This window comes from Astatotilapia calliptera, chromosome 4 (assembly GCF_964374335.1).
Source record: "Astatotilapia calliptera chromosome 4, fAstCal68.1, whole genome shotgun sequence".
NCBI classification, from domain to species: domain Eukaryota; kingdom Metazoa; phylum Chordata; class Actinopteri; order Cichliformes; family Cichlidae; genus Astatotilapia; species Astatotilapia calliptera.
The window spans coordinates 16,741,831-16,769,219 of NC_137425.1; the positions used below are offsets into that span (position 1 = coordinate 16,741,831).

At 41.2% G+C, this 27,389-nt stretch overlaps 1 protein-coding gene and 2 long non-coding RNA genes across 4 annotated transcripts in view; 1 reads left to right on the forward strand and 2 right to left on the reverse strand.

Annotated features, from left to right (window-relative positions):
* Positions 1-1,146: 1,146 nt before the first annotated feature.
* LOC113020030 (uncharacterized) lies at positions 1,147-2,250 on the reverse strand. The gene is made up of 4 exons (XR_003272138.2): positions 1,992-2,250; positions 1,805-1,894; positions 1,567-1,605; positions 1,147-1,427 (listed from the first exon to the last, which is right to left on the reverse strand). It is a non-coding gene; the product is annotated as an uncharacterized LOC113020030 (long non-coding RNA).
* Positions 2,251-2,353: 103 nt separating this feature from the next.
* ern1 (endoplasmic reticulum to nucleus signaling 1) lies at positions 2,354-26,547 on the forward strand. Its single transcript, XM_026165066.2, has 22 exons — positions 2,354-2,610; positions 11,139-11,259; positions 13,772-13,805; positions 13,940-14,012; positions 14,214-14,286; positions 15,265-15,387; positions 16,569-16,670; positions 16,770-17,031; positions 18,481-18,559; positions 18,905-19,064; positions 19,433-19,548; positions 19,663-19,857; positions 20,435-20,699; positions 20,795-20,885; positions 20,980-21,169; positions 21,421-21,520; positions 21,634-21,833; positions 22,195-22,342; positions 22,834-22,961; positions 24,338-24,461; positions 25,005-25,072; positions 25,163-26,547. The coding sequence occupies exons 1-22, from the start codon at positions 2,533-2,535 to the stop codon at positions 25,697-25,699; spliced, it is 3,267 nt and encodes a 1,088-aa protein (XP_026020851.1). The 5' UTR covers positions 2,354-2,532; the 3' UTR covers positions 25,700-26,547.
* LOC145428555 (uncharacterized) overlaps positions 20,730-27,389 on the reverse strand; it is a 36,713-nt gene continuing 30,053 nt past the window's right edge. The window contains exons 2-4 of one of the 2 annotated variants that reach the window (XR_013908849.1): positions 22,450-22,535; positions 22,106-22,323; positions 20,730-21,858 (exon numbers count right to left, since the gene is read on the reverse strand). This is a non-coding gene — a long non-coding RNA (uncharacterized LOC145428555). Of the gene's footprint in view, positions 22,324-22,449; positions 22,536-27,389 lie in introns of both variants that reach the window. The other variant, XR_013908848.1, reaches the window with a different exon arrangement.

Sequence of the window (27,389 nt, forward strand, 5' to 3'; positions counted from 1 at the left end):
GATACACCAGAATGGAGAAGAAAGGTGTTTTAACTGACTTGGCATGGTTGTTGATGCCAGATGGGCTGGTATCTACTGGGATTTTCCTGCACAATCATCTATTAATGTAACAGGGAATGTTCCAAAGGAGAAACTATTCAGTGAAAAACGCTTTACTGATGTGAGAGGAGGGCGGGAAGAATGCTTTGAGCTGATTGGAAGGCAACAGTACTCAAATAACCACTTGTTATGACTAAAGTATGCAGAAGAGCACCCTCTAATTACACACCAAACAAACCTTGAAGCAGATGGGCTACTGCAGCAGAAGACCACACAGGGTGCCACTCATGTTAGCTAAGCACAATCCACAGGCTACAACCCACAAAATTAGACAATGCAAGGTCTCTGTGTTCCCACTCGTGACCTGGAAACTGATAGTTTGATCTGCTGAGAGTTGTCTCAACTCCCGAAACAAATCTGTGGGTAGAGACGTTGCACAGGTGTCATTTGTGGAAGTGTTTATACACGTGAAGTAGTGGTGGCACATCACTGGATGATATGAAGCCTGCTGAGAGTTGGACTTTAAGATATTCAACAAATGAACTTTATCATTTCCAATTATAAATATAGTGGCTATAACAGCCACTTATGAGATGATGCCGCTGTCCCATGTCATAAGTGGCATCTTATTTTTGTTAACCAGTTTTTCCTAGCCCCGTCTGCTCTCATCTGGGGGAAGAGGAATCAAGGACGTGAAGTATGAAAGACAACACTTCACAATCTAAAAATAGTATGTGTGTGGATGTACATTCACTTGACAAAAATATTCAGTATTTAACCGGCTGCATTTCTTCTTTTTAAACATCTGACTTGTGGTGTCAAATTAAGTGTTAATGCTAACAGATGTGCTGACACCACAGACGGATGTTAAACTCAGTCACGTGGGCAGCTTCCACACTTTGAGAACACTATACCTGAACTTCATCTCGAGTCTGTGTCTTGCTTTAAAAGAGAGACTTGGTGAAATAAAAGCCAAGAAACCCCAGTTATGACAAGACATAACTTGATCTTGCACTGCTCTCCACCTTTGAGTGGCCACGGAAGAGGCCAGCCAGGTTCAGAGGAGTGCCCAGAAATAAGTTAAAATAACAAAAACGACGCTGTTGGTTTGTGGAAAAATGCTTTATTCTTTTTAAAGAGTCAAGATTCAAAGTGTTTATTGTCATGCGTCACAAGAGAAAAGGCATTTCTCTGTGCAATGAAATTCTTTCTTTGCTGTCCACCCGCAGATGTCGATTAATATATACAATAAAAATAGAACAAATACAAATAGTACAAATAAAATAAAAACAAAGATGGAAAACCCCCCCCCCCCAAAAAAAACATGTTTATCTGAGACACTGCAACTTCAAGCCTGGGTCCACTTCTTGAGCATCACAGGCTGGTCCCTGAAGAAGAAAACAAATAAGCTCAGTTGTTAACAAGCTGTTTATAAAGATCTTTGAGGGGGGCAGATCAATAATGTCTTCAAATTTATCAGAAGACTTATCAGTTACAATCATTTTGGATTACACTCAAATTACTTACTGTGTCATTATCCTGAACATCCATTCACACTGAAGGCCCCTGTGCAGAAAATGATAAAAAAAAAAAAAGCTTAAGTGCATGTGATTGATTGATTACAAATCCTGACCTGTGTTAGTGACTCAACTCAGATTTCAATTCTGACTTCATTTTCAGATCAGAAGTCTAACGCACGAAAACTCATCATCCATGAACCAAAGGGAAAACACATTTTCTGTACTTCATATTTCTGACTTCATACCTCGCTGCTGGCCGTCCTCCACGAGACTGTATGACACCACCCTGTCCACGTGGTGAAGTGCAGAAAACATCCACTAGAGCAATCACCATCCTATTTCACAAAGAGACCAAAATACCTGGTTACAGATGGGAGCTCAAGCGGGTTGTATTTTTATTTAGTTTTTATTTTATTTTAAATAAGTTCTTACCTTCGTTTTCTTTGCTCATGCGGCCTAGTCAAGTCCCGCTGCTCAAACGCGCAGTCATTGCTTTCAGTGCTCTAACTTTACACCTCCCCATCATATATGCACTGGCAGTCAGCTGCAATAATAATAACTACAACATAAAATTTCATAGCCAAATTAAACACGACCATGCCGCAGTTCGCTTGCCCAACGCTGAAAAGCATGCTTCCCACACTCTTCGCAGACCGCTGTAGAAAATGTCCCCCGGATCTATTTTATACCACATCCGGTGTCCGTATCGCTTTTCTCATTGGCTCACAGACTCTCGACATTTCCCCTCCTCCACTCGTGTGGATATCTATCCCAAAGTCCAACCCCCACGGTTTTCATTTCAGGAAGAAGCACATTTAACGTCGCATTCAGTGCGGCTGGCTCGATGCCTTTAACGTATCAACATTTACAAAACTATTTATAACACCTGTCTGCGAACCAGAAAGCGGTTTCTATGTAGTCTGCGGCCGCTCGGACCTCCCCAGCTGTCTATCCCGGTTTGAGACCAGAGAATATGGACTGGACAGTGAGCAGTCGGGCCCTGGTGTGGTGCATTTTAGCCCTGCTTTGCTACGCTGGTCTCCCACAAAAGGTAAGAGAGCTAGCTGGTTAAGCTAGCTAAACTTGGAGGACACTAACAGCAAAATTACAGTTATAAACAAAACGTGGACAGATATTTTTCACTACACGGGTGTCACCGCAGGGAGCTAAAGTTGTGTCATTGAAGCCTCTGTTTGTGTGCTTCGTGTTGCCCCAACATTACAGAAGTGAGCTAACACAGATGTTAGCTACCTGGCTGAAAAGCTCTAAAATTGAACTTTACTGGCACCAATTTTACATTTTCAGCGCTTCAGACCCGCTTCGCAAGCGAAAGAAGCAAACATGTTTACATTAACATTTTTGTTAAACATCTGAGTTATTGCGGAAAACGAGAAATTTTGTATTTACATGTTTAGACGTCTTCGTTTGCTTGTTTCAAAAACAGGATTTTTAAGTGTTTTTGTGGCTTGGTGATAAGTTAATACGCAGTATCTTTTACAAGCATCAGCACACATCCTGTCCCTTCACATCCACATCAGTAGCATCAGTAATCGCTGTAGGATATTTAAGCTGCAGAGGTGACAAACCAGACACCACAATGTGATGGCTTGAATAAACATTCTCCAAACGCTGGAGACATTGATGAGATATTACAATTGCAAGCTCAGTTCAAGGTAATGAGAGGTGGCTACAGAAAATGTGCTCCCTCTGTTGTTGGTTTTCTTAAGCTCGAAGGATAACATTGTGCATAAATTAAGCCATCATGCAGAAACACCTGCACTCAGTAACTGCACGCAAGAGATGGATTATGTATGAATTAGTACATGTGCTAGTGATGTATTGGTATCAAATAACTTCTTCTTCTTTGCAAAAGAAATGGTTCTCACAAAAGCTTTGAAAAGCTGTAATTGGATCTGGGCGTTCTTTTAGTTCTGACCAAAACCCCTATGGCGACCCTCCCTATTATCCACAAACACCAATCCCATCCTCACCTATCCTGTATTGCTAACATCCTGTAAATGAGCCAGATCTCACAGTAAAAGGCTGGAGGCAGAGACCCTTCAGTACCCAGATACTAAACCACTTCAGCTAAACAGGAGATTAAACTAGATTTATAATTCCCTATCATGTCTCAGGTTACTCTCTTAGCCTGTTAAGATGGTCTGTTGGTGTAGCGGGGGTGACGGATGATAGGCTATCTATAGATTCTGACTAACATGTGTCTGAGTGGTAGATATAAATTGGATATTTTCAGAGAATATATCTCTTTCCTTGTCACTGTTTTTAAGGTCAGCTGATTTTTTTTTTCCATTGAGGGAAGGATGTCTCTGACTAAAAGCTTGCTAACTGTTTCAGCAAAACATAATATTTGTTTATAGATGCACTTTTTGTTTTTTCTAATGCCTCACTTTACACTCTGCAGGCTGTGTATAACAACACTATATTTAATACTTTTGTCCTCAGCTGTAGTTTACCCATTGCTCACAAGAACAGCATTTTATTTTCATCCTTATTTTTTCAGTATGGAGACAAGATTAAGGTTTGTTTTTAAAAGAAAATGGATAAAAGGCTGCGAGCTTACTCTGTCTTATCACAGGAGTGGATTGACTCCACTTTGACTGAGCGTGCCTGATCGTGGGCCAACATGTGACATATTCCACTTTGCAGCAAACGCATGGGGAGCATAGGTCCTTCAAACCTTCTTAGACCTGTCTTTGTTACACAGCTCCAGAGGAGAACCTTTATGTCTAGAGATATTACCAGGCTGTCCTTAATCCTAAAATACTAACGTCTGATGTTTTGTCACCCATGCGACTGTAGTCGGGTGATTTTCATTGTAGAGCCTTTTTTGTCATTTTATCAGATGTAGTATGTTCTTTTCTTGGTTCCTGTGTTGTTGGTTTTTTTTTTTTTTTTTTTGGCTTCCTGCACAAAAGCAAGCTGCAAACACAGCTTATTGCTGCAGACAAGCTAATCGGTAGGACTGGCAGAGGTAATTTAGCAAGAAGTTAATTACCACGCGGAGGTAGTTTTTGACTGGTGAACTCTTAATGCAATTCACAAATTTCATTATTCCTCTTCTATTATTATTTATTTTCTAAAATTTATATTCACAGAACCCTCATCCCTCTTATGTATGTGATCCAAAAGCCCATGCTTCACAGCACAGCTTCTCTCAGGGTTTTTACTTAAGGGGGAAAGAAGCGAAATAATTTTCTGTTATACTTCACTGTCTTTATCAACCCTGCTTTATAAAGTCTTTATTGTTCTTTGGCTCCTTAATGCGCTTCTCTGTAATCACATAATCGCCTGAGAGGTCAGATAATAAAGGAAAATACTTGTCTGTCCTTAATCCTAAAATACTAACGTCTGATGTTTTGTCACCCATGCGACTGTAGTCGGGTGATTGGCTGTACTCAGACAGCCAAACACATGACTACATCTGCACACATGTTTTTATAGTCTCTCCATGGTCTGCTGCTCTAAATTATGAGCATGATGACGCTAAAACGAACAGGCCATGCTTTCTCTTAATACGCCAGGTATTTGAGGTGTGTATCAACCCAAACAGAGAGGTGAAATAGTTATCAGTATAACCCAGTCTGTTCCTAACCTCTTGTTGTACTGTACTTTGGTTGGCAGAAAGAATATGAGAACAAAAACAAACTGTTTTAACCCCTGTCTGTTGGTTGGTGATGTACTCCAGCATCTTATCAGACATGGAGGGTTGTGATGCATGTAACATGCTATCAAAGTGCTTTGTTTACACTCAGCTGGAAAGCTGCCAGTTACAGCCAGTCCCGTGTTCAGGTTGGTCTGGCAAGCAACAGGCTGTGAAGCACCGTGACACTTCAGTGACTGCTAACAGGGATACCATAAGCATTGTAGTCTGTGTGCCTTTAAGCCATGCTGGGTCTCATTGCAGAAGGAAAAGAAGATCTTTAGAATAAGCCAATCGTTTTGGTTTCACCTCAGTCTTGTAGTATTATGTAACACTCTTGTGCAATAACTTCACATTTCTCTTTTAGAAAAAAGAATGAGGAAATGAGAGGGAGTGCACCAATATTTCACCATTAACTTATACAGCGCTTTATAACTCGCATGCTCAATCATGGCTAGCAGCCAGATGCTGTCTAGCAGATGTCCCTGAAGCTGAATACTGTATCCACCAGCTGATGAATATCAGTGTGCGTCCAAGACTAGGAGGCTAGCAGATGTTTGGAGAGTTATTTGTTTGCAAAACCAAGAGTGCTGGTAAAGGTTACAGGGGGCCTAAAACTGGATTAGTTATGATTTTTCTCATGAGTTCGGCACCCAGTGGGAACTGTCACAGATGCACATTGTTGACACAAATGCTTGTATAGGATAGGTGAGACTACAGCAGGGGTTTTGTAGGCAAATGTAGAAGGACACAGTTTCTTTATGTAGATAGTGTGAAACTTTCAGGGTTTGTTTGGCCTTGGTTTCTGCACAGACTATTAAAGCATGCTAGTGTCTTCCCATTTTTTGAGCAGAATGACTCACAGGAAGAAAGAAGTGAGCGTTTTAACATGGTAAAATTTGGAGTTTAACTGTAATTTGGTGCTTTCCCACTAGTGTAGCCTGTATTACGTTTTCTATTCACTCTTAAAAGTGGGGAAATACACTCCTTTGTTTCTCCCCTTTCACTAGCGGTGCTTATCTGAGAGCCTCTTGTCTGTGCCAGATGGTAATCTTTGTGAAATGTAGAAGTAATTTAATTGAGTGCTGGTACACGAAGACAACACTTGAAACCTGGGTTGAAGAATATTTATGGTAGTCGTCATTAACAGAAAAGTGTTAAGACTCAAGGTTGATCTGGTGACCCCCTCTCAGCCTCGAGTCTGTCAGATCCTGTACTAATCCAAAGCAACCTGACATTCAACCACCCAGAAATTGCACTATGCATTGCTGTGTAATGACCTGCTATTGTATCTGACTGCCTTATAGTGCTGACACCACAGCCCGTAATCTGCCAGAGTAGCATCTGCTGTTTCCTCTGCATTTCCCAGCTTTGCCAGTCGTTTTACAGTATATAACAGTCAGTCCTTCTCTCATTTCTATGTTGCAATAATTTCAGTTAAAGTAAGTCTTGAGTAACATTGTTATTAGCTGTTTAACTGTATTAATAATATTTGAAGCACACGGAAAGCTGAAAACGGTGTCATAATCAAGTAGTGGTTTTAGAGATGTAATTACAGACCAATACAGAGGTGTTAACTGTTAAATAAACTGTTGGATACACTGCTGTTTATATATATTTATTTATTCATTTATTTATCTATCTCATCAAATTATCACGGTAGAAGGACTGATCAGGTTGGGTTTGTGCATTTTTCTGTGGGGAGGCAAGCACGTCCACTGGAGTTTTTTCCTGCCAGAAACTGAAAGATGCCCACGACTTGGTTATCAAGAGTGGAGTTTCTAGCATTCCTTAGTGGGTGACTGGAGCACTCTTCACCCACAGTGTTGTTAATTCTGGCATAAGCCAAGTCATGGGGCTGGATTGCTTTGCCACTGTTATGGGTTTTGTGGGTTCAGTTGTTTTCCCTGCGCAGTCTTTCATTTTACTTTCTCTTTATTTTCTCTTTGTATGTACTGGTTTATCTCCTCCTTGTATACTGGCTATTTCTTTCATGTGCTGAACCCATGTCTGTTCTTGTGCCACATATTTCTGAGTAGGAGAAAAAGTTTGTGAAAGGATTAGGTGCCCGTATGGCTCGTCAGCCTACTAGTCATCTGTGCAGCAGGATGTTGAAGCACTCTTCTGAGTTAATCCATTGCGAAATCTGTTTTCAAGTAGAGTGACCAAAAAAATCCCTGAAGTCAATTTACGATTCCCTTTGTGCTCTTGGAGGCTTGGCTTACCTCTAGCTTTCATTTTATCTGGGATTATGGTATATAACGTTTATTTAGAAAAAAAAACTCAAAGAAAAGCTGAGCTGCTGCTGATAGAGGTTATACAGATAAAAAAAAAGCTGCATAGGTGGTGAGTTAACAGTTCGGTGTGATATCAGGCAGCGATGACCCTCAATGCTGCTGCAGACTCTGACACATCATCAGTGTCAGTGTGACATGCAGCTCTCTCCAGCCACAGCTTTCTGAGTGCACACAGCCCGACCACTTACAGTCACCATCTTTCTCCGCCTCCTCAGCCAGTGGGCACTGACCTCTGGTACTGCATCCTGTAGTGTGCACAATACAGCACTGGGAGATCAGTTCGACAGAAAGACAGGAGTCTGTATGTTTGACATAGAGCTGGGCGATATAAGATTTTTTCATATCACGATATGTTTTTTTCATTTCAGGCGATAACGATATCTATCACGATATAAGCCAAATAACTATATTTGTAAGATTTAAATGTGCCGTTGCTCACAAGTAAAATGTGAAATAATCAGCAGCTTGTTTTTATTTAAATATTTATTTCCCATAATAAGTTCAACAGGGTAGATGTACTTAAGGAACAGGAGACTTTTTCAGATAAATAAAGGCAAATATTGCAAACTACACAAAAGGCAGCCGCTAAAGCGTTTAAGTTTCAAAATAGAACAAACGAAACAGACTAAATTGTCAATTCCACTTAGAAACAAAATATTAATTCTAAAAATAAATCTTAGTTTGTTTTACAGAAGAACAGACAAAATTGACTAACTTTTGTCAATATCAAATAAACTGAGCACTAAAAGGAAATTCTCAATCTCTCCTTGTTGTATAGCTTAGCTTTTCAAACAGTTTTAACAGTTACTTTAGTCTGACAAAAGCCGAATGACGAATTAGCGCTTCCAGTCAGAGACTGAGGCTACGTCCACACGTACACGGGTATTTTTGAAAACGGAGATTTTCCGTTTTCGTTTTAAAAAATAATCCCGTCCACACATAAAGGCAGAAATGAAGGAAAACGCTGCTATGAACATGCCAAAGCAGCAGGTGGCGCTAGATTCCTAACCGTGCAGAAATGTTGGCCAATCAGAAGTCTAGAAGCCTCGGTGGGAAAAAGTAAACAAAGCTGGGGCATAGAAGCAGACCCGAGTCGTATGTGTGGAGGGACAGTAACTGTGTGTATATGTAAGCATTTAAACACTGCAGAGAGTAGAATTAACAGTAACAGTATTGTAGAAATTCATTTCACCGAAACAATAACGTGGCGCACAGTGTGACGTCAGAAAATGCGCACACCTTTGACGCTGCGTTTTCTCCGTTTTTCTAGTCCACACGTAAATGCAAAAACGGAGTTTTCAAAAATCTTCGTTTTCAGTGACCAAAAACGCAGTTTACGTGTGGACGAAAGGTGCAAACGCATAGAAAAATCTGCGTTTTCAAAAATACCCGGGTACGTGTGGACGTAGCGCATGCACCAGTTTATTGTATTTCCAGACTTGCTTTCGGCACAATTTACAGTGCACACTACTCTGTTTTTTGTCAGACTTGAAATAGCCGAAATACCTTCACACTACGGAACTTCTATGGCTCTTCCGTTCGACAATCTCTCCGGCATTGGAACCATCATCTGTTTTCTCTTCGGTAACCTTCGGTCACGCTCGGTTGATTTTTCTAGTCGGCACACTCATTTCCTCCATTACCCGGGCGGTATGGTGGCTGGCTGCTTCCCAAACAAATACACATGTGCAGCTTGGCACTTGTGCTGTAGGTAACAAGTCACGTGACGTGACGCTGCGGCTGTGATTGGTTCGGCTCTGCGGTACGTAATTTGGATTGGCTGCTTTTTTTTTTTTTTTTTTTTTAAGAGGACAAGAGCGGCAAGGTCTATCGCGATAGTTTAATTTTTCTATCGAGAAAAAGTTATATCGCGATACATATCGTTATCGTTCTATCGCCCAGCTCTAGTTTGACATCAGACATTTTGTGTTTTTAAATAGTACTATAAAGTAATATTCCACCCTAACTGACTCACCAACCCACACACAGCTCTGACAGATAAGTTCTGGCAGTTTTTGTCTGGCTGACGAGCACTTCAGCTTCCACAATCAGTAGACAAGTAGACAAGCTTCAAACCTCATCATTTCTAGACAAATGGTCCGTTTTCATTTCTCATGCAAAGCAGACAAAATGTAGTCTAAAGTCGAGTTGCATACTTCGTGGCAGCACGACAGTAGATTAACTCAGCCAAAGGCCCAGTTTGATAACCTTTTCACTAAGTAACTTTGGCTGTGGTGGTGAAGATTGAATGGCAAGAAAAATGGTTTTTATTTATTTGGTTTTTTTTGTTAAGATATTCTATCATTCTGTCCTTGATGAATTATGAAATCTGTGAATTGGTTCCAGAAAAGTGTTGCTGCCACTCTTAAAGACTTGATTGGGCATTAAGAGTAAGATTGCTGTACTGTGTTTGCATTCAAAAACTCATGGCGCATCCTGTGGTAGGCCCAATGCTGATTGGTTAAAAAGTTGGCCGGAACAGAAAAGCCAGCGGCCTTGGGGTTCGTCGTGAATAATGCTACGTTCCGGTTATCTCAGAACTTGGGAGTGACTGCACTCATGGGTTAGTGCATTCCAGACAGTGTGGGGAAAGCAAAAACATGATTTCTTGTAGGCTTTTTTTTTTTTTATCAAGGCAAAGGTATTCAGGTATTGATCGCAATACAGTATAATCCTTGTCCTGTTGCGCTGAAACACCACTACAGCCTCGCCAGTGCTCTGTGTATGGCTTATTTAATGAGTCACAAATACAGAACAGTACTGATTTAAAGTTTTACAGTTTTAAGTTCAGGGTTGCCATGTTGGATTGTTAGCTCAGGGTTTCTGGGGGCTTCTTCGACTTTCCAAGCGGAAAATCAGTTCAGGGGGCTTTCTAGATTCAAACTTTGACTGGGAACTCGGAAATTCTGACTTCAGACTTTTTCTTGGAACGCACCACAACCATAAAAAATAATAATCAAAAACTGTATTAAAAACACAGGCATTGGGTGCAGAACAAACTTTCTATTATTTGTAACACCCGTTTTCTCTTTAGCTGTTTGTATGTTTTACCTTTGCGACTGGCTGAAGGACCAACAGCACAAACCGTTGTAGCCCACAGCCCACATGCTTGTGAAACTGGCTTGCAAAGCTTCCTTGGCTCCATGTGGGACCAATGTAAATGCATGAAAAAGCCATAAGGGCTTATCCAGTAACCTTCCCCCTGTCATCAACCCTGTCAGCTTCTTTCTTATTGCGTCTTCTGCTGTATTGATTTGAAGTTCATTGATTTTCATAAGGGTGGCAAACTCCCTGGGGCAAATGACTGCCATGCAAGTTCTAGCAAAGGCTAGTTATTGCAGGGTGATGATGAAAGCATCTTTTTGAAGGTGTAACATTTTCTTCCGTCTGATGCCTTCGTCTTGCAGTGTAAACAATTTCAACATTTTCCTAACGTTTGCTTCAGCCGTCTGTGCAGATAACCAGTGTCTGACTGCAAATGAGATTGCAGTTCTTTCCTAGTGTCTGATTATGATTATTTTATTTTATTTTTTTAAACTTTGCAAATGTGATAATTTTTATTTGCATCAACCATACATAACTTGTTGTATTAAGAGCTGTTTGTGTTTGTGCTCTTTGTAGGGGCTTTGCAGTGGCAGCACAGTGTCGCTTCCTGAAAGCCTGCTCTTTGTGTCCACCCTGGATGGAAACCTGCATGCTGTTAGCAAGAAATCAGGCTCTATTAAATGGACTCTAAAAGAAGGTAAGAGGAGAGGACTGGAGTCAGGTTTAGGTCTTTGTTTGTATTTTTCTCTGTTCAGCCCCATTAAAGCCCTGGGTTTTTTGTTTTTTTTTTCCAAGCAGCCACAGGAAAAACAATGTATCCTGCTGCTTTTGAAAAAGAATAAAGAAAGTGTCAGAGAGGTGCCTCAAGCTCATTTTATTTATGTCATGTAAGCTGTTTTAGAAAACAACAATAAGACGTAAACTTAATAAAATAATTTAAAAAGAATGAGCTACAGACAACTATTCTTGTCATTTTGTTTCAGTTTAATTTTATTTTATTTATATAGCGAATCAGAACAGCAGTCGCCTCAAGGCGCTTAAATATTGTAGGGTAAAAGACTGTAATATTGGAGAGCCAATCAAATGACCACCTTTTATGCCAACACTTGGCAACAGTGGGAAGGAAAAACCCCTTTTAGCAGGAAGAAACCACAGGGATAGGCAGCAATCTGCCAGGACTGCTTGAGGGTGGGGGGAGGAAGATGGGACAAAAAACACAATATCCATGAATTGCACACTTCATAGATAATACTTGGCTTCCTTGTTAAACTGGCCTGTTGATTTGCAGTACTCCTTATGTGTTTTCTTTCCTTCTTTTATGAATGCAAGGTTGTGCACTTTGTCAACATATTAACACTAGGATTTAATTGTAACATCACATTGAATATTAGGCAATATTTAAACCCAATTTATTAAAATGGTGTAATGCTGTCTAGGGCTTATTTATACTGGTAATGACTGGAACCATGTGAACAAACTAAAAGCAGTTAAAAGACATCTATACCTATGAATTATATTGTCAGAATAGTTATTGACAGGTGGTGTTTTCTAGGCTTGAATCCTATTTTCAGTCCCTACTTGAAGAGAGTCTTTTGAAAGGCTCCATTATGCATGAAAACTGGTTAATTATTAACTGAGAGAGGGGAAAATATAGCCTGTAATCAAGGTCGGAGTGGGCCGGGGTAAGCAACGTTGCCGTACTGCACATGCACCGTGTGCAGTGATTACCATGTTAATGTACGAACTGTATGTTTGGGAGTTGTAGTAGATAAGATACACGAAGGGATAATTGGAAAACATTCAAGAGACATAATACGTGAGAAAGTTTCCCTGTTTTCTACATACATTTCTGATACTTTTCTGACATTTTTAAGATTGGTAAAAGTAGAGATGTGGGCCTGTAAGTCCGTCAGCTACCCCAATCATTAATAATGAGAGGCAGAAGCTGCCTCCTCCGCATCATCTGTTTTTCTGGAACAACTACTGAATATAAATGTAACCAGTTTTGTTCCAGGCTTTGCACACACCTGTTGTTGTGCGTCTGTCAGGCAACTGTAATCCTGCATAACGAAAAGGAGGCAGGAGTCTTTTATCTACACCAAGGCAGTACAAGTCAAGCCACATGCTTGCACGTGCACATGTCCCCTTACTGTTTGCTTATTACTCCGTGTTGGCTTTGTAAACATATACTTGTATTAAAGCCGGTCAGGGGGTAACATCCTTGTATGTAGCACAGAAAAATAAATTGTTTTCTCCACACCCTCTGTAACCACATTGAATGAATGCTCGTACTGTTCTTTAGCACCTCCATATAATCTGTGCTTACACCCTGCTATTGTTGACCCCTTTGGGTGCTTCCACAGAGATCAACTCCACCTGTTCCACACCCTGTATGTTCACAGTGTAAGGGAGGTGTGTGTTTAACCTGTTTAGATGGAGGCTTCACATTTTGACTGTTGTGTGTCAAGGAAGCACACTGGTATTTTAAAAGTCGTTGTAGTGGCTGGCCGTATTAGTGTTTTCTCTTTTTTTTAAAAGGGATTTTCCCTTCTTTTAGGGAACTGCTTGTTTGTTTGTGTGACATGGAAGGAAAATAAGATGTGATGAGAAAGTGACTGAAATGATGACAGCAGTAATGTTTCTTTGAAAATGAACCATCAATTTGTGTTTTTGTCAGATTAAATGATACGAATGCTTCTGTTTCATGTCATGTTCATATGAAACTAATTTTCACCTCTACTAAACAGCTTTCCACCAGATAGTCCAAATGATTGCATTAGTAGTAATACAAAGAGCTTGAAATATTTACTAAACTGGCAGAATTTCAGGTGGGAAATGCCCTGAAAGCTTCTTAATGCCTGTTTCCTTAGCAGGGCAGGAGTAAAAAAAAAAAAAGATTCTGTTTGCAGGATGAGCTGAGGAAATTATCACAGTTGTAATTATTTCCAATAAAACAATCACATTTTGTGCCTTAACAGTTGGTGTTTATTTGTCTGATTTATTCACTGAAAGCTGTTTGTTGACATGACTGTTTGCCTTTGATGTTTGCCACGGGGGGATCCATGTTCATTTGGACTGTGTGTCCTCTGCGATTTTAATGTCATCAGTGCTCATGTCATCCTCTTACTCAACCGCTCCTGGCAGTGCTTTTCATTGTTGGTTGATATTCTTGTCACTCCTGACTAGCATCTTCTGGTCTCGCTTCACAGATCCAGTTCTTCAGGTCCCCACGCATGTAGCAGAGTAAGTATCTTTGTGTTCACACGCATCCTTGTGTATTGTGTTTAACTGTCAAAAGATGGATGCAAATAATCGTGGCAATCTGTTGAGCTCATCTTGAGCCATGATCCTGATGCCGTTTTTCTTCTTTGCACCAGGCCGGCCTTTCTGCCCGACCCAAATGATGGCAGCCTGTACTCTCTAGGCGGGAAGAACAACGAAGGCCTCACAGTAAGAGGAAACAAACTTATCACACACTATAATCTTGCCCCCCCCTCTTTACTTCTCACTTCTCTGTTCAGGGGAAAAAGTATCTAAAAGTAATACTCTCTCATTTTAACTTGCAGTTGTGGGGATGCATAGATTCCATATATAATTTTAGGATTGCAGATTAATATTGTTTTCTAATGTTCGTTCATTTTCCTTAAACAGAAATTACCCTTCACCATCCCTGAGTTGGTCCAAGCTTCTCCCTGTCGCAGTTCAGATGGAGTCCTTTACATGGGTAAGGTGCATTCATAAATAAAATGATTAGGACACTTTTGATTAAGCTCAGTGTTTTATTCTCGTGGCTGTGTGCAGTCCATGTCCTGTGTATCACCTTGTCTAGCTGAGCTGGTGACGTTCTGGCCTCATATCACAGTGGTTTTCTTTTCCACTCAGCCTGCTGTCGTTGCCTCTGCTCTTTTGAATTTGCAACAGTTAGCACAGAAAAGGTAATCTGCTGTGGTTACTATGTGTCATTGTTAAAAGAGAAGCGGCTGCCATTTGCCTCCCTGTGGTCATTATCAGTGAAGTATTTGCTTTCATTTAACTGACACTGCAGCCAGAAAAAGCATATTGGAGCTGATGAGTGTTACAAATTCTCACTACTTAAATTTGTTCATGTATGAATTTTTTGCAAAGTAGATTTTGCAGTTATCAGGGCCAAACAACCGTCCCTCTTTGTCTGCTTTCTGTCAATCAATCAAGCCATTTTCTGTATTATGGCTTTTGTATTGATCTATAACTAGCAATGACTGGCATTGCTTCTACACCCTGCATTGACAAAGTAGGCGAGGCAAGGAGTCCGTAAGCTGCTTATTGAATTACAGAATGGGTAACACCCATTTCTGTCAATCTTTAAATCCATATTGTTTTCCTTGGACAGTTTTCTTTACATGAGGCAAATATACGTTAGATGTTTTGCACTCTCTCCTGCTACACCTTTGTTTCCGTGTGACAAAACGAAGAGTAGGAAGTAAAATTGGAAAAGCCTCATGAGAAGGTGCCCTCTTTGAGGACGGACACACACAGTGGTAGTAAAATAAAGCAATAGTGAGAATTAAAGTGTCACGATTGGATACATAAAACCCCGCCTATGAATATGTAAATATGAAATGCAACAACAGGTTTGTAGGACGTGATTATGAAATCGCTTTTGCAAGGAGCAGTTTGAATGTTGAAATCTTGGTAAGTAATTGTGTTATGTGCTCTCACACAGGTAAAAAGCAGGACTTGTGGTATGTGGTGGATCTGTTGACTGGTGAGAAACAGCAAACCCTGACCTCATCCTTTGCTGAGATGTTCTGCCCCTCTTCATCTCTTCTCTATCTGGGACGCACAGGTAAAAGCAAAACCAACCCAGCAACACAGTTAACTGACACAACAATAGTCTCTGTGGTTCATCCTGTTCAGTTGTTGATTTTAATCAACTAAGTTTATTTGTCTTGCATACTCTGGTAAGCCCAGACGGTTTGCAAACCATTGTTTGCCTCTTACTCATCCAATCTCCAACCTCGCCTGAAAGAGTGCCATCCCCTGATCTGCCCTTGCAGACTTTAATGTCTGGGTTAAACAGGATGTTATGGTCCAGCAGAGGTAGGCATTTTAGTGCTTGTCTGCCGACAGTGAGCTCTGTTGTGAGATGGGTGCAGTGCGCAAAATATGTAGTACAACCTGTCTGTGGGCCACTCTTTGCTTGTACTGTTGTTGGTCTGTGAGCCAGCAGGCTGAGAAGAGTAAAGTTACAACATAAAAAAAGCTGATGTGAAACAGTGTTAATAACAATGAAAAGTGTCACTGCAGTCACTGTCTATGCTTTTCATGCAGTTCTCCCATTCCTGGTGAGCTCTGCTGTTTCTCCCTGCTCTATTCCACCCCAATCCAAGCTGGAGGAGTGCAAATTAGTACGTCTGGGGGTGTGTGAAAACCCCCTCTCTCCCCTCCATCTGAATTTTATACACAGACGGGCACATTTGCAGGAGCATGAAAGCTTTAGCTCTAACTATAACTGCAGACATGGAACTAGAGTCCTGCAAATCTCATCCACCCATCCATCATCTCCTACTTATCTAGGACTTGGTTGTGGGGGTAGCAACCTAAGCAGAGAAGCCCACACCTCCCTCCCCCCAGTCACCACCTCTAGCTAAACCTGGAGAATATCTAGGCATCTCAGTGTGTGCGATTTTGATAACTGCCATTAATCCTGAACATGGTGTGAAGTCAAAACTTAATTTGTAAACACAGCATATAAGCTGACTTTTCTTTCTTTACATTCCCATTGTTGCAGAGGAAGTTGAACACCGCTTGACATCTTTCTTACCACCTGAAATTGGTTAAAAAAAGGCTTTTAGTAGGTTACTTAAGAAATCTGTAAAAATACTTTAAACTGCATCCCTGTCAAAAGTGGTCATCACAGCAGGCAGCTTGGCATATTTGATTTGTGAATATTTTCTTTTTGATTTGTATAAGCACAAAAATGTCTTCCTTTTGTGAACATATCCCTGCTGTTCATTTCTCCGTTAGAGTATACCATCACCATGTATGACACCAAGAGCAGAGAGCTGCGCTGGAATGCCACCTACTCCGACTACGCCTCCACCCTCCCTGACGATGACACCAAATACAGTAAGATCCTTGGAACGTCTGTGTGTTTTATAGCTTTAGTTTCCTATAACACTATAACACTATAACACGTCTGCTTTTTTCTTTTTTTGTCTTCCTCAGAGATGGCTCATTTTGTGTCCAATGGCGACGGCCTTGTGGTGACCGTGGACAGCGAATCTGGAGATGTCCAGTGGGTCCAGAACTATAACTCTCCGGTGGTGGCCATGTATATCTGGCAGCGCGAGGGCCTCCGCAAAGTGGCCCATACTAACGTGGCCGTGGAGACCCTACGTTACCTCACTTTCATGTCTGGAGAGGTCGGCCGCATCACGCAGTGGAAATACCCATTTCCTAAGGAGAAGAAGCCCAAGAACAAATTCATGTAAATTATGCTTTTGTATGCTTCACTGCTAAAGTGGATATTGCATGCTGCTTCCTGGAGGTCAGAATTGTTTCTTTCTGAATATTGTTAGAGCCAAACTGATTCATTCAGTTTCTGGAAACAAGCATTGGCTAAGAGTTCTCTCAGGCATGTTTCAGCATTTTGTGTGAATCACACTAAGAGGGTGGAATCAAAATATACTTTTATTTATCCAGCCTTTGATTGCGTACTGTTTGAGTCTAGACATGCAATATCTAAGTGGCTGCCAGAAGGCCCGAGGCCTGTACTATGAAGCAATTTAAACATACCCAGAAGTGCAACTGTCCACTAATCAAAGAACTGGGTGTTGGATCTCCAGCTTGCCCTGATTTGTTACCAGCATGTAAATGTGCTTTGTAGTTAAAACGACTTTTATGGGGCTTTGTTAGACTAAAAGTGTTACGTAAATGCAGACCATTTACATCATCATTTACCAAAAGCAAAATGGCAATCACACAACGGTGGTTATCAACTCTGGAGGTCAACCCAGGTTTTCCAAATCTAGCTGCGAGCACGTCCACATAGTATCAGTGTTGGTCCCAGATAACCTGTTGCAACGGCTGAGCTGAACATTATTCACAAGAAAAACAAATCATCTGAAAAGTGAGCAGTTTACAAATAACTGCCGTATCAGTGTGACATCATTAAGACAAAAGTAGATCTAGATAGTTTCAGCCTCATTCTTTCTGCTGCAACCCTGCTATTGTTAAACTCATGTTAAACATTTAGGGGCAAGTAAAGTAGAAATACAAAAATATAATTCAAATAGTATGCAGGCTTGTTTACTGTCTCACTGTCTCAAGTACTTTGGTGCATTAACAGGTTGTGTAACGTCTTTACACTGACATAAAGGGGAGTTTCACTGACCCGGCTCACTTAAGATCAAAGTGTTCTGTATGTGGCCTTTGATGTAAAATGAGTTTGACATCCCTGGTTTAGACCATGATGTTCTATTTTCTACTTTTTTTAAAAAAAAGATAACTAATTGTTTGGCAATGATTTTACATGCACTGTTCTTTTAGCTTAAACACAACTTGCTCCAGAGCCGGTTAAATCTGCAGAGTAACTAACGTACCACAGAAACAAGTGACCCGCCTCCAAATCCCTGAAAACCCAGGGTTATACCAGAAGCCTCCTCGCTAACCTAAAGGCCAATTGTGTATTACAAGCCTCTAGTTTCAGCTCTTGTTTCGCACTCTTGTATATTTTTACGTCTTGCATCAACACCTGCTGATGAAAAACATTCAACGGGTTTCAGTACCTAGATCCTCTGTGAAAGTTTCGCCTGTATAGAGAGGTGATTTCAGGGAACTTGTTTTTTTTATTTTTTGGAAGTGGTTTTAAATTTTTCATGGTGTGTAGATTCTGTTGTTAGGTTGCTTTATTTTGACTCTGCTATTTGTTTTACAGGGCTACTTTGTATGTGGGCAAATACTCGACCAGTCTGTATGCTTCTCCCTCCTTGGTGCACGATGGAGTCACTGTGGTGGTGAGTGATGGCTGCATTTCTGTGTTCATTTCAGTAAAACATAAGTTGTGCATGACAGAGCAAAACCATCAGTCAACCATCCTAAAAGGTGATCTCTCTGTGTCAGGGTTTTTTAATCTGTCTTCATTGTAGTGAGTGGTTTTTTGGAAGGAATGTTAAAAAGCTTGTGTGGGTACATCATGCCCATGTTTCGTCTTAGCTTGCCTCAGCTCAGGTCATTTTGACTCACAGGCCTTGACTCCGTAACATTACTGTACTCTTGGGCTTACACAAGAAGCCCATGAGGAATCTGCTTGATTACTCTGACTCGCTTAAATGTTTGTATTTGTGTTTGTGTATGTTTAGCCTCGTGGCAGCACATTCCCCATGCTGGAGGGCCCGGATAGCCAGGAGTCGGAAGAAGACAAGGAATGTGTCATCACACCCAGCACCAGCGTGAAGTTCAACGCTGCGCTCCGTGAGCGGAACCAGGTCAACTTTATGAGGAACTACCTGCTTCTTATAGGTACTACGCCAATATAGAAACCAGACAGTAATATTAGGTCTAACCTACTAGCTTGTTTTATTTTATTTTCTTGATGCAATCAGGAAGCGGGTATCACACCTTTTGTTTATGTGCTAAGGCGTGTGGGTTTTGCACACAGGTTTCACACAGTTCAGGACCTTAAATGATCCCGTGTTCTTTCAGTGAAGATTTTGAGCCGACACTGCCCTCTGCTGGATACATTGTGGACCCACTATAGGCTTTTCTTTGCATTGAAACACAGGCAGAAAATTATAACAGTTGAAACTGGTTTCTAGGTGAATGTTCATGAGTTTCCTAATGATAATGATGACAGTAGTGATATTTTAAAAATATTCTTTGTTTATCAGGTCATCATGAGACGCCTCCAGAAGCTCACACTAAGATTCTTGAAAAATTCCCCGACAGCTTCCCACGCCATCAAGCTAACGTCATCCCACCAACGACTGACAAGAAAGTAGAGGAGGTTTGTCAGTGTGTCACCCATTAGTTATTTTAAGGTTTTATGCAGAATTTTAATAAATGTACTCTTGCTTTTCTGCCTTTTTCCTAATTTTTGTGTCTCTTTGCCTTCATGTAGAAGGTTAATGACAGCGGTATGGATGATGGGCCCCCTTCGGCTGTCCCTGAGACGTCTATCCAAGAACCTGGGACTGGTGGCCGCGCTGTGCGCCCAGAGGCCCCGGTGGATTCGATGCTTAAAGACATGGCTACCATCATCTTCTCCACATTCCTCCTGGCTGGCTGGGTTGCCTTTGTGATTACATACCCCAAAGTAAGTCAGTTACAGCCTTCCATTGAGCTGTTGATCATTTAAGATTAACTGTGAGGTTTAAAAAAACTATTATGAAAGAAGTAGGAAGAAAAACCTAAAGTGTTTCAAATTGATTAGCGATAAAGCATTGTATTAGTTTTTAATAAATTATGGTAATACATAATTAATATTTCCCATTTCTAACTAGTTCAAGTGGAGCTACTGTTAACGATTTTATATAAAATGAGGTTATAGAATAGAGGAAATGGAGCCTGATCAGTTTGTTTTTTGGTTATGATCACACTTTTAAAGATTTAATTTTAGCTTTTGCATCTCTCAGAACTTCTAAAATTGTGCACTGGCTTTTCAAACATTAATTTCTGAGAAATATTATAGATGATTTTAGAGAATTTGTTAATCTCCAGATTGCTACTAAATTGCTTTTCACCATTGGTTCAAAACCAGAATGAACAGTTATTGTCACCTAAAATAGTTGCTAGGTGACAACACACATTTACACTTAACTGCTGTGTTCACATCACTCACAGCTACCAATCAGTTGACATAGAGCGTTAACACATTATTTGTCTTCTAACAGAGTATGCACAAGCAGCAGCAGCTGCAGCACCAGGAGTTCCAGAGACAGATGGAGGAGAGGTTGGAGATGCTGCAGAGGCAGCAGCCTTTTCCACCTGCAGAAGTAGGCATGGGTTTGACTCTAGAGAGCGACTACCTGGAGGTGGCACGCACTCGCTCTGAATGCTCAGACCACAGCAGCCCCAATGTCACCCCTCGTGCCTCCAACCACTCCAACTTGTCTGTGTCTGAGCTGGGGAGCTCAGCCAATGAGCACGAAGATGGAGGTAACGACTGGAAAAATTGCAGCCACACTCTTTAGGCTTGTTCAGCACTTTAATGGTTTAATCTAGCTTTCACTGACCAACATTTGTATTATCAGAGGCAGACTCCAGTGTTGTCAGAGTGGGGAACATAACTTTCCATCCCAAAGAGGTCCTGGGACATGGTGCTGAGGGGACTATTGTGTACAAGTAAGTTAACCAGCTAGTGGTTATTCACAGTGGTGGTTTTTTAAACTGTAAAATGCTGATGACCAATGTTGTATTTTTACCATTTCTCCACTAGGGGTCAGTTTGACAACCGTCCAGTTGCAGTGAAGAGGATTCTCCCAGAGTGCTTCAGCTTTGCAGACCGAGAAGTTCAGCTGCTGAGGGAGTCTGATGAGCATCCAAACGTCATCCGCTACTTCTGCACGGAGAGGGACCGTCAGTTCCAGTACATCGCCATTGAGCTGTGCGCTGCCTCCCTTCAGGAGGTAATCGCTGGCTTTTTTGGGAGTATGGAGAAGCTGATTTTAGGTTTCCTTAAAAGTGCCTTATTCCTGTGTCATTTGCATGTAGTTGTCTGAATTTAAGACTAGCACAGGATGGTTTTCATTGTCACTTTCTCACAACAAGCACAATAAAGGACTTCCTATGTTAAAAATAATTTCGCAAAAAGTGTCAACTTTTCACAAAACTCTTATAAGTTTCTGATTGTGCTAATGGCTGTCCTTCATCTCTCTAGTATGTGGAACGAAAGGATTTCAATCGTCATGGACTTGAGCCTGTTATGCTTCTCCAGCAGACCATGTCTGGACTGGCCCATCTGCACTCCCTCAACATTGGTATCCATCACTGAATACAAAATAGTGTTCCTGTTTTCATTGTCATTAAGTTTTTTGTGTGCCTAAACAACTCTTTCTGTCTTTTTCTTTTTGTCCTCGTATTTTTTCTTCAGTCCACAGAGACCTGAAACCTCACAATATTCTAGTGTCCATGCCCAATGCACACGGTCGGGTCCGCGCCATGATTTCAGACTTCGGCCTGTGCAAGAAGCTCGCAGTGGGCCGCCACAGTTTCAGTAGGAGGTCTGGGGTGCCCGGCACTGAAGGCTGGATCGCTCCAGAGGTCCTCAGCGAGGACTGCAAAGACAACCCGGTGAGTTGGTGGTAGTTCTGCAGCTCTGTAATTATTACTGCAAGGTCAACTCTTACTGTTTCTATTGGGGAAATAAAACTTCCAACCAATGCAAGTTTAGCTAATACTTGATATTTGAAGTGGATGCTTTTGAGAGTAAGGTGAAAATTTTTTCAAAGGATTGCAGAGCCCAATCCAGGATTAATAACAATAATACTAATATATATGTTGCAACAATGCTTTTAAATTGGTGTTAGCCTACATGCTGGATAATTTGTGTGAACAGAAGAAACCTTGTTGATGATGATGTTGGTGGTTATGGTTCTGTTTCATTATATACACAGCTGTGACCTCCTCTTTTCTTCCTCTCTGTCCCTTGTAGACCTGCGCAGTTGATATTTTCTCTGCTGGTTGTGTCTTCTACTACGTTGTGTCCCAGGGAAGCCATCCTTTTGGCAAATCACTGCAGAGGCAAGCAAACATCCTACTGGGCTCGTACAGCCTGGACCATCTGCAGAATGACAAACATGGTGAGGATTCAGCTTCTGGTTTTGGTAAAAGTAATGCAGGTTAAGTCAGATGATTGTGTTGTTTGAGGACTTTGGGGTTTCTCATTTTAAGGCAAATTAATTTAAACCTTTGAAGATTTTCCCAGTGTGTCCACATAGTCCTCTCAGTCATGGAAAGGTTTCTTTAAACAGCACATCCTGATGGACTTCAGACCTGCAGACAAGAACTGGTTCATTCGGACGAGAAAAAACAAACAGATACAAACTTGACAACATAGCCGAAACATATCACTGAAAGTAAAAAGAAATACACGTTTAAGGAGATTCATATTCAAATTTTGGACAAAACAGAAAGTTAGAAAGAGGAGCAAAAGATGCAATATTTAAGCCACAGAAGTGTCTTTGAAAAGAGTTGTTGTTGTTGTTGTTTTGTTTTTTGTGTGTGTCTTTGTAATTGTATGTGTTAAGAGGTGTGGCACATTGTCAGAACTGCTATGTTTATGTCTTGCCAGGTGACATTGTAGCCAGAGATCTAATAGAGCAGATGCTGAGCATGGATCCCCACCGGAGGCCTTCGGCTGAAAGCGTTCTTAAGCACCCTTTCTTCTGGAGCCTGGAGAAGGAGCTGCAGTTCTTTCAGGTTACTCTTGTTTTTACCCTACCTGGTAAATTTCACTGCATGTTGTAAAAACGACTCCTCTGACACTGTTCCTGATGTGGTGTAAACCTTGCCAGTATACAGTGGTACTGCAGACTAGTCTGTGTATAGACCCTGAACTTCCTTAAAATGTTCTAAATGGTGTAGAGCACATGTGTCAAACTCAAGGCCCGCGGGCCACATCTGGCCTGGCGGACATTTATATCCGGCCCACGAGATCATTTTATATAGATTTATTATTATTGTTATGCATGGCCCGGCGATATAAGGCGCTAATAACACCCAAACTACAGATCCCATAATGCAGCGCTGCAGCCTCCTTGTTGAACGCTAGGCTAGCTGGGAACATTCTCGCGTCAATCAAGTCAAACTTCTGTTATTGTGAAGCTAGCCGCTCACAATGGTGGAGAGAAAAGTTGATTCTGAAAACGGAGCCTTTCAGCACCGGTGGGAGGCTGAATATATGTTTACAGACATTGCCGGTAAATCCGTGTGTCTTATTAGTGGAGCTAATGTGGCTGTAATTAAGGAATTTAATTTAAGACGGCACTACGAGACAAAACATCAGGATGAGCTGAAAAACCTAAATGCAGAAACTACAGAAAGTAGAAGAGCTAAAGAAGAATCTGACATTTCAGCAGACGTTTGTCACCAGAGCAAAATCACAAAGTGAAGCTGTTGTGAAAGCAAGTTTTATTGTAGCAGAGGAAAAAGCCAAATCAGCGCGGTACCACTCTGAAGAGCCTGCATGATGAAGGTGTGCACCTGTGCAGATTCAGATGGAGCTACATTCTAATGGGACACTCGAGGGAAAGTACGACCCGCCGGGTTTATTAGTTCCATTCCTGAAGCAATGCTCAGCTCCGTCTACATGCGGCTCGAACCTTGTGTATGTTTTCATTTATTTTTTCTGGTTTTGGCAGCATGTTCATATTTCTAGCTTGCATAATTTTGACAGGATATATTTTTATAAAAATATTTAAAGTTAAAGTTTATTTTTTTAAGTTTATTCTGGAATTGTATACCTGTCTGTTTTTATTCATATTTATGTTTAAAAAACACTGTTTTAGTGTGTTCAATAAATGTTTATCTTGTCTGGCGACCTAAAGTGTGCCTTGAGGTTTGGCCCCCTGTGCAATTGAGTTTGACACCCCTGGTGTAGAGTATGTTCAGCTTCCCTTTTTAATAATAAGCTTCTGTATAAATTTAAAAACAAGTGCTTTTGATTACTGTGATATTAACTTCTACAATACATTTTTTTATTTAAATAATGCAATAATATTGTCATTGAGAACAACACTCCAGACTGCCTGCCATATTATATTCACCGGGTGTTTTTTGTTTTTGGTTGTTTTCAGGATGTGAGTGACAGGATAGAAAAGGAACCGCTGGACGGACCAATTGTGAGACAGCTGGAGAGAGGGGGGAGGACTGTTGTCAAGGGTGACTGGAGAGAGCACATCACAGTGCCACTGCAGACCGGTATGAGACTGACTGTGCACAAACTCCTGAAGCCTCTTTTTGTAAAACGTTCTTCTTGTTTGTTGTGTGAAATTAGACTTGACAGTATTACACGTTACACAGTGACACTTGTACCAGTTCATCTTACAACTTGTTTAAGTGCCTCACTGTATGTTCAGTTGCATGCAGCATCCTGCTGCCAGAAAACATTTGAGCATGTGGTTAATTAAGCATGCTACTTCCTGTCAACAGCGCCATTTGACCCAGTATCACAACAACAGATTCTCCATGGACTCTGCGCTCATTTTTATTGACTTATAAAAGATTTGGAACAGATATTAATGATTAATCCAGAGATGATGTAGATAACAAAGGATTCACATTTAATAAAGATGAAATGGTACACATACCTTTCTACATGTTTTTAAATACAAGAGACACTTGGAACCATGCTCAGTTCAAGCTACAGCTTCACTAGTTTCAGGACTTCCTTTGTACTGATTCTGTGTTTAGAATTCATTTTTATGATCGATGCCTGAGCTCTGAGTTTTCCTTGTGTGGCAGATCTGAGGAAGTTTCGCTCCTATAAGGGCGGGTCAGTCAGAGACCTGCTGCGTGCAATGAGAAACAAGGTAAGAGTTTTTCCTTTATAACAAACAGCTTTGTGCTAAAGTGAGCCTGTTTTGCCACCGTCACATTCATGGCTGACCTTACTTCAACAGAAACACCATTATCGAGAGTTACCCACTGAGGTCCAGGAGACTCTGGGCTCCATCCCCGATGACTTTGTCTCCTATTTCACCTCCCGCTTTCCCCACCTACTGATGCACACCTACTTGGCCATGCGGACCTGCGCGCCTGAGAGACCATTCCTGCCTTACTACTGCTCTGCAGAACAGCTTGCTAAGACACAGGCCCAGTTAGCTCACCATGGGCCGCAAAGACATAATGAGCCATGCACTCAACACCTGCCAACACACACATCCACAGCTTCCTCACCACCCCAGGAGTCTACACATTTGTCACTGCCGGAGCAGGTGTGTCACACAGCAGCTGCTGAATCAGTGCCCTCATCAGCACCGGAGCCCATATTGTCACATATCCCGGTTCAGACAGTGCAGCCGGCAGAGCCAGCACCGTCCACACAGACTGACTCACACAGTCAGACCTCAGAATCAACTCTCAGGCAAAGAGAATCCAATCAGCCTGAGGTGACCCCACTGACAAATCCTCCTATACTGGACAACAAACCAGTGTGAACTAGACTAGAGCCAGGTGGATCCAGCTCAGATGGGAGCATTGCCTTAAAGTGTGAGGGAGACAAAAGGAAAGGTTGGACTCCTGGTTGTGGCTGTGCTGTGAGTCGGTGAGGACCAGGCCTGCAGTGCCTGGGATTCACCGCCAGACGCGGCCACTGCATCCTGCATTAAGTGCCTTCTGCTAACCTGCATTAAAATGATCCCCAGCACGAGACTGTCCACGAGCCACCCTGAGAAATCCAGCAGGTGTTGGATGTTCTATTGTAGCCAAACTGAGTGAAGAAAGCTTTTAATTTTATTACGGCATGTCCAAAAAGGTGTATCTGGTCTCCAGTGTGGGGAAACGGGTCCAGATGTTGTTGAACACTTGGGTAGTTTTATTGTGCAATGTTGTGTACGTCTTGGTGAGCCTGTTCTCTGCACAGATACTGTATGTATATTTTTGTACAGACCAGTTCAGAATTTGGATCATTGATGATAAATCACTTGATGTGGCCGTTGTGCCTTTTTTTCCCCCTTTTTCCCCTTTTTAATATCACTGTGCTGTATGTGTACAGATGTTTTAAAATTGACTATGCTAAATGTGCTTGATTCCAGTTAATGCTGCTGCTAGACTGCTTCTCTTTTGTCAATCAAGACTATTGAGCTGACTCATTAAGAGTGGGCTCCTCCAAAGGGTGTTCAGAGTGACGTCTGGATACAGTGGGGTTTTTGTAATCCTCCTCTTTATAGAGTCAAATTAGGAGTTTGGAAGTCAGGCTGCAAAATGCTTGTGTAATAACTTTTTCAGGGGTGTCAAAGTGAAGTTAATGACTTGCACATTAAATTCTATTGTTTTTATACTGATATTTTGTGTGTTTTGAGTGTGCTGCATGCCACAGTTTTGTAAGGTCTGTCATATTTGTCTACAAACTGTAAGTTTAACAGTTTCACCTGCTGTTGCTTCAGGCAGCTGGTGTTGTCTGACTTAGCAACAGAAACTATTAACTCTGAACCTCCTTTGGCATTATTATCAGCACAAAAACTGTGCGCCAGGAACTTAATGGCATGAGTTTCCATGACTAGCAATAACATGTAGGTGCCCCACGACCTTTGTCCATAGTGTATCTCAAAGGTTGGAAACAAAAGCCAGAAGTACCTGATGTTACCTTTCTAAGATGCTTCATGTAGTGTTCAGGGTATGAATGATTTGATGGCCTTAAAGTACAGAAGATGTAAATATTATTTTGGGTTGCTGTGCTTATACTACTACCACTGGAAAGGTTCACCTGATTTTGCCTAATTTCTGAATTAACCATCAGAAATAACACAAGACAAACCTGCAGGTATGACAAAGATGTGGGGCCTGCACTACTTTTATGATCCTTTAATGTGTAATCATAGACATAGAATCTACCATCAACAAAGGTACAAAGAATTAACTCCAATAGTGAGCTGTCAGTAATTTTCATTAATAGCAAATGGTTGATTTTACCTAATTCAGTGAATCCTGAGTTTAAAAAAAAAAAACAAACAAACAGTAAAAACATCAAATCATGTACACCTTTTAGCTTTCTGAGCTTTCAGTGTCAGCATTGTACTCATAAAGACCTTCAACATCAACATAATTCAAAATGATCAATTTCCAGTAATGGAATACAATCCCTCTCACAATGTCTAATAAAAATAAAATTTGTTTCCTGGAGCCTGG

Bases quoted from the DNA above. Each gene is read 5' to 3' on its own strand.
- ern1 (XM_026165066.2), top strand. From the start codon at position 2,533: ATGGACTGGACAGTGAGCAGTCGGGCCCTGGTGTGGTGCATTTTAGCC. The intron at 11,260-13,771 runs GTAAGAGGAGAG...CTCGCTTCACAG, and splicing joins TAAATGGACTCTAAAAGAAG to ATCCAGTTCTTCAGGTCCCC. The intron at 20,700-20,794 runs GTAACGACTGGA...TTGTATTATCAG, and splicing joins CAATGAGCACGAAGATGGAG to AGGCAGACTCCAGTGTTGTC.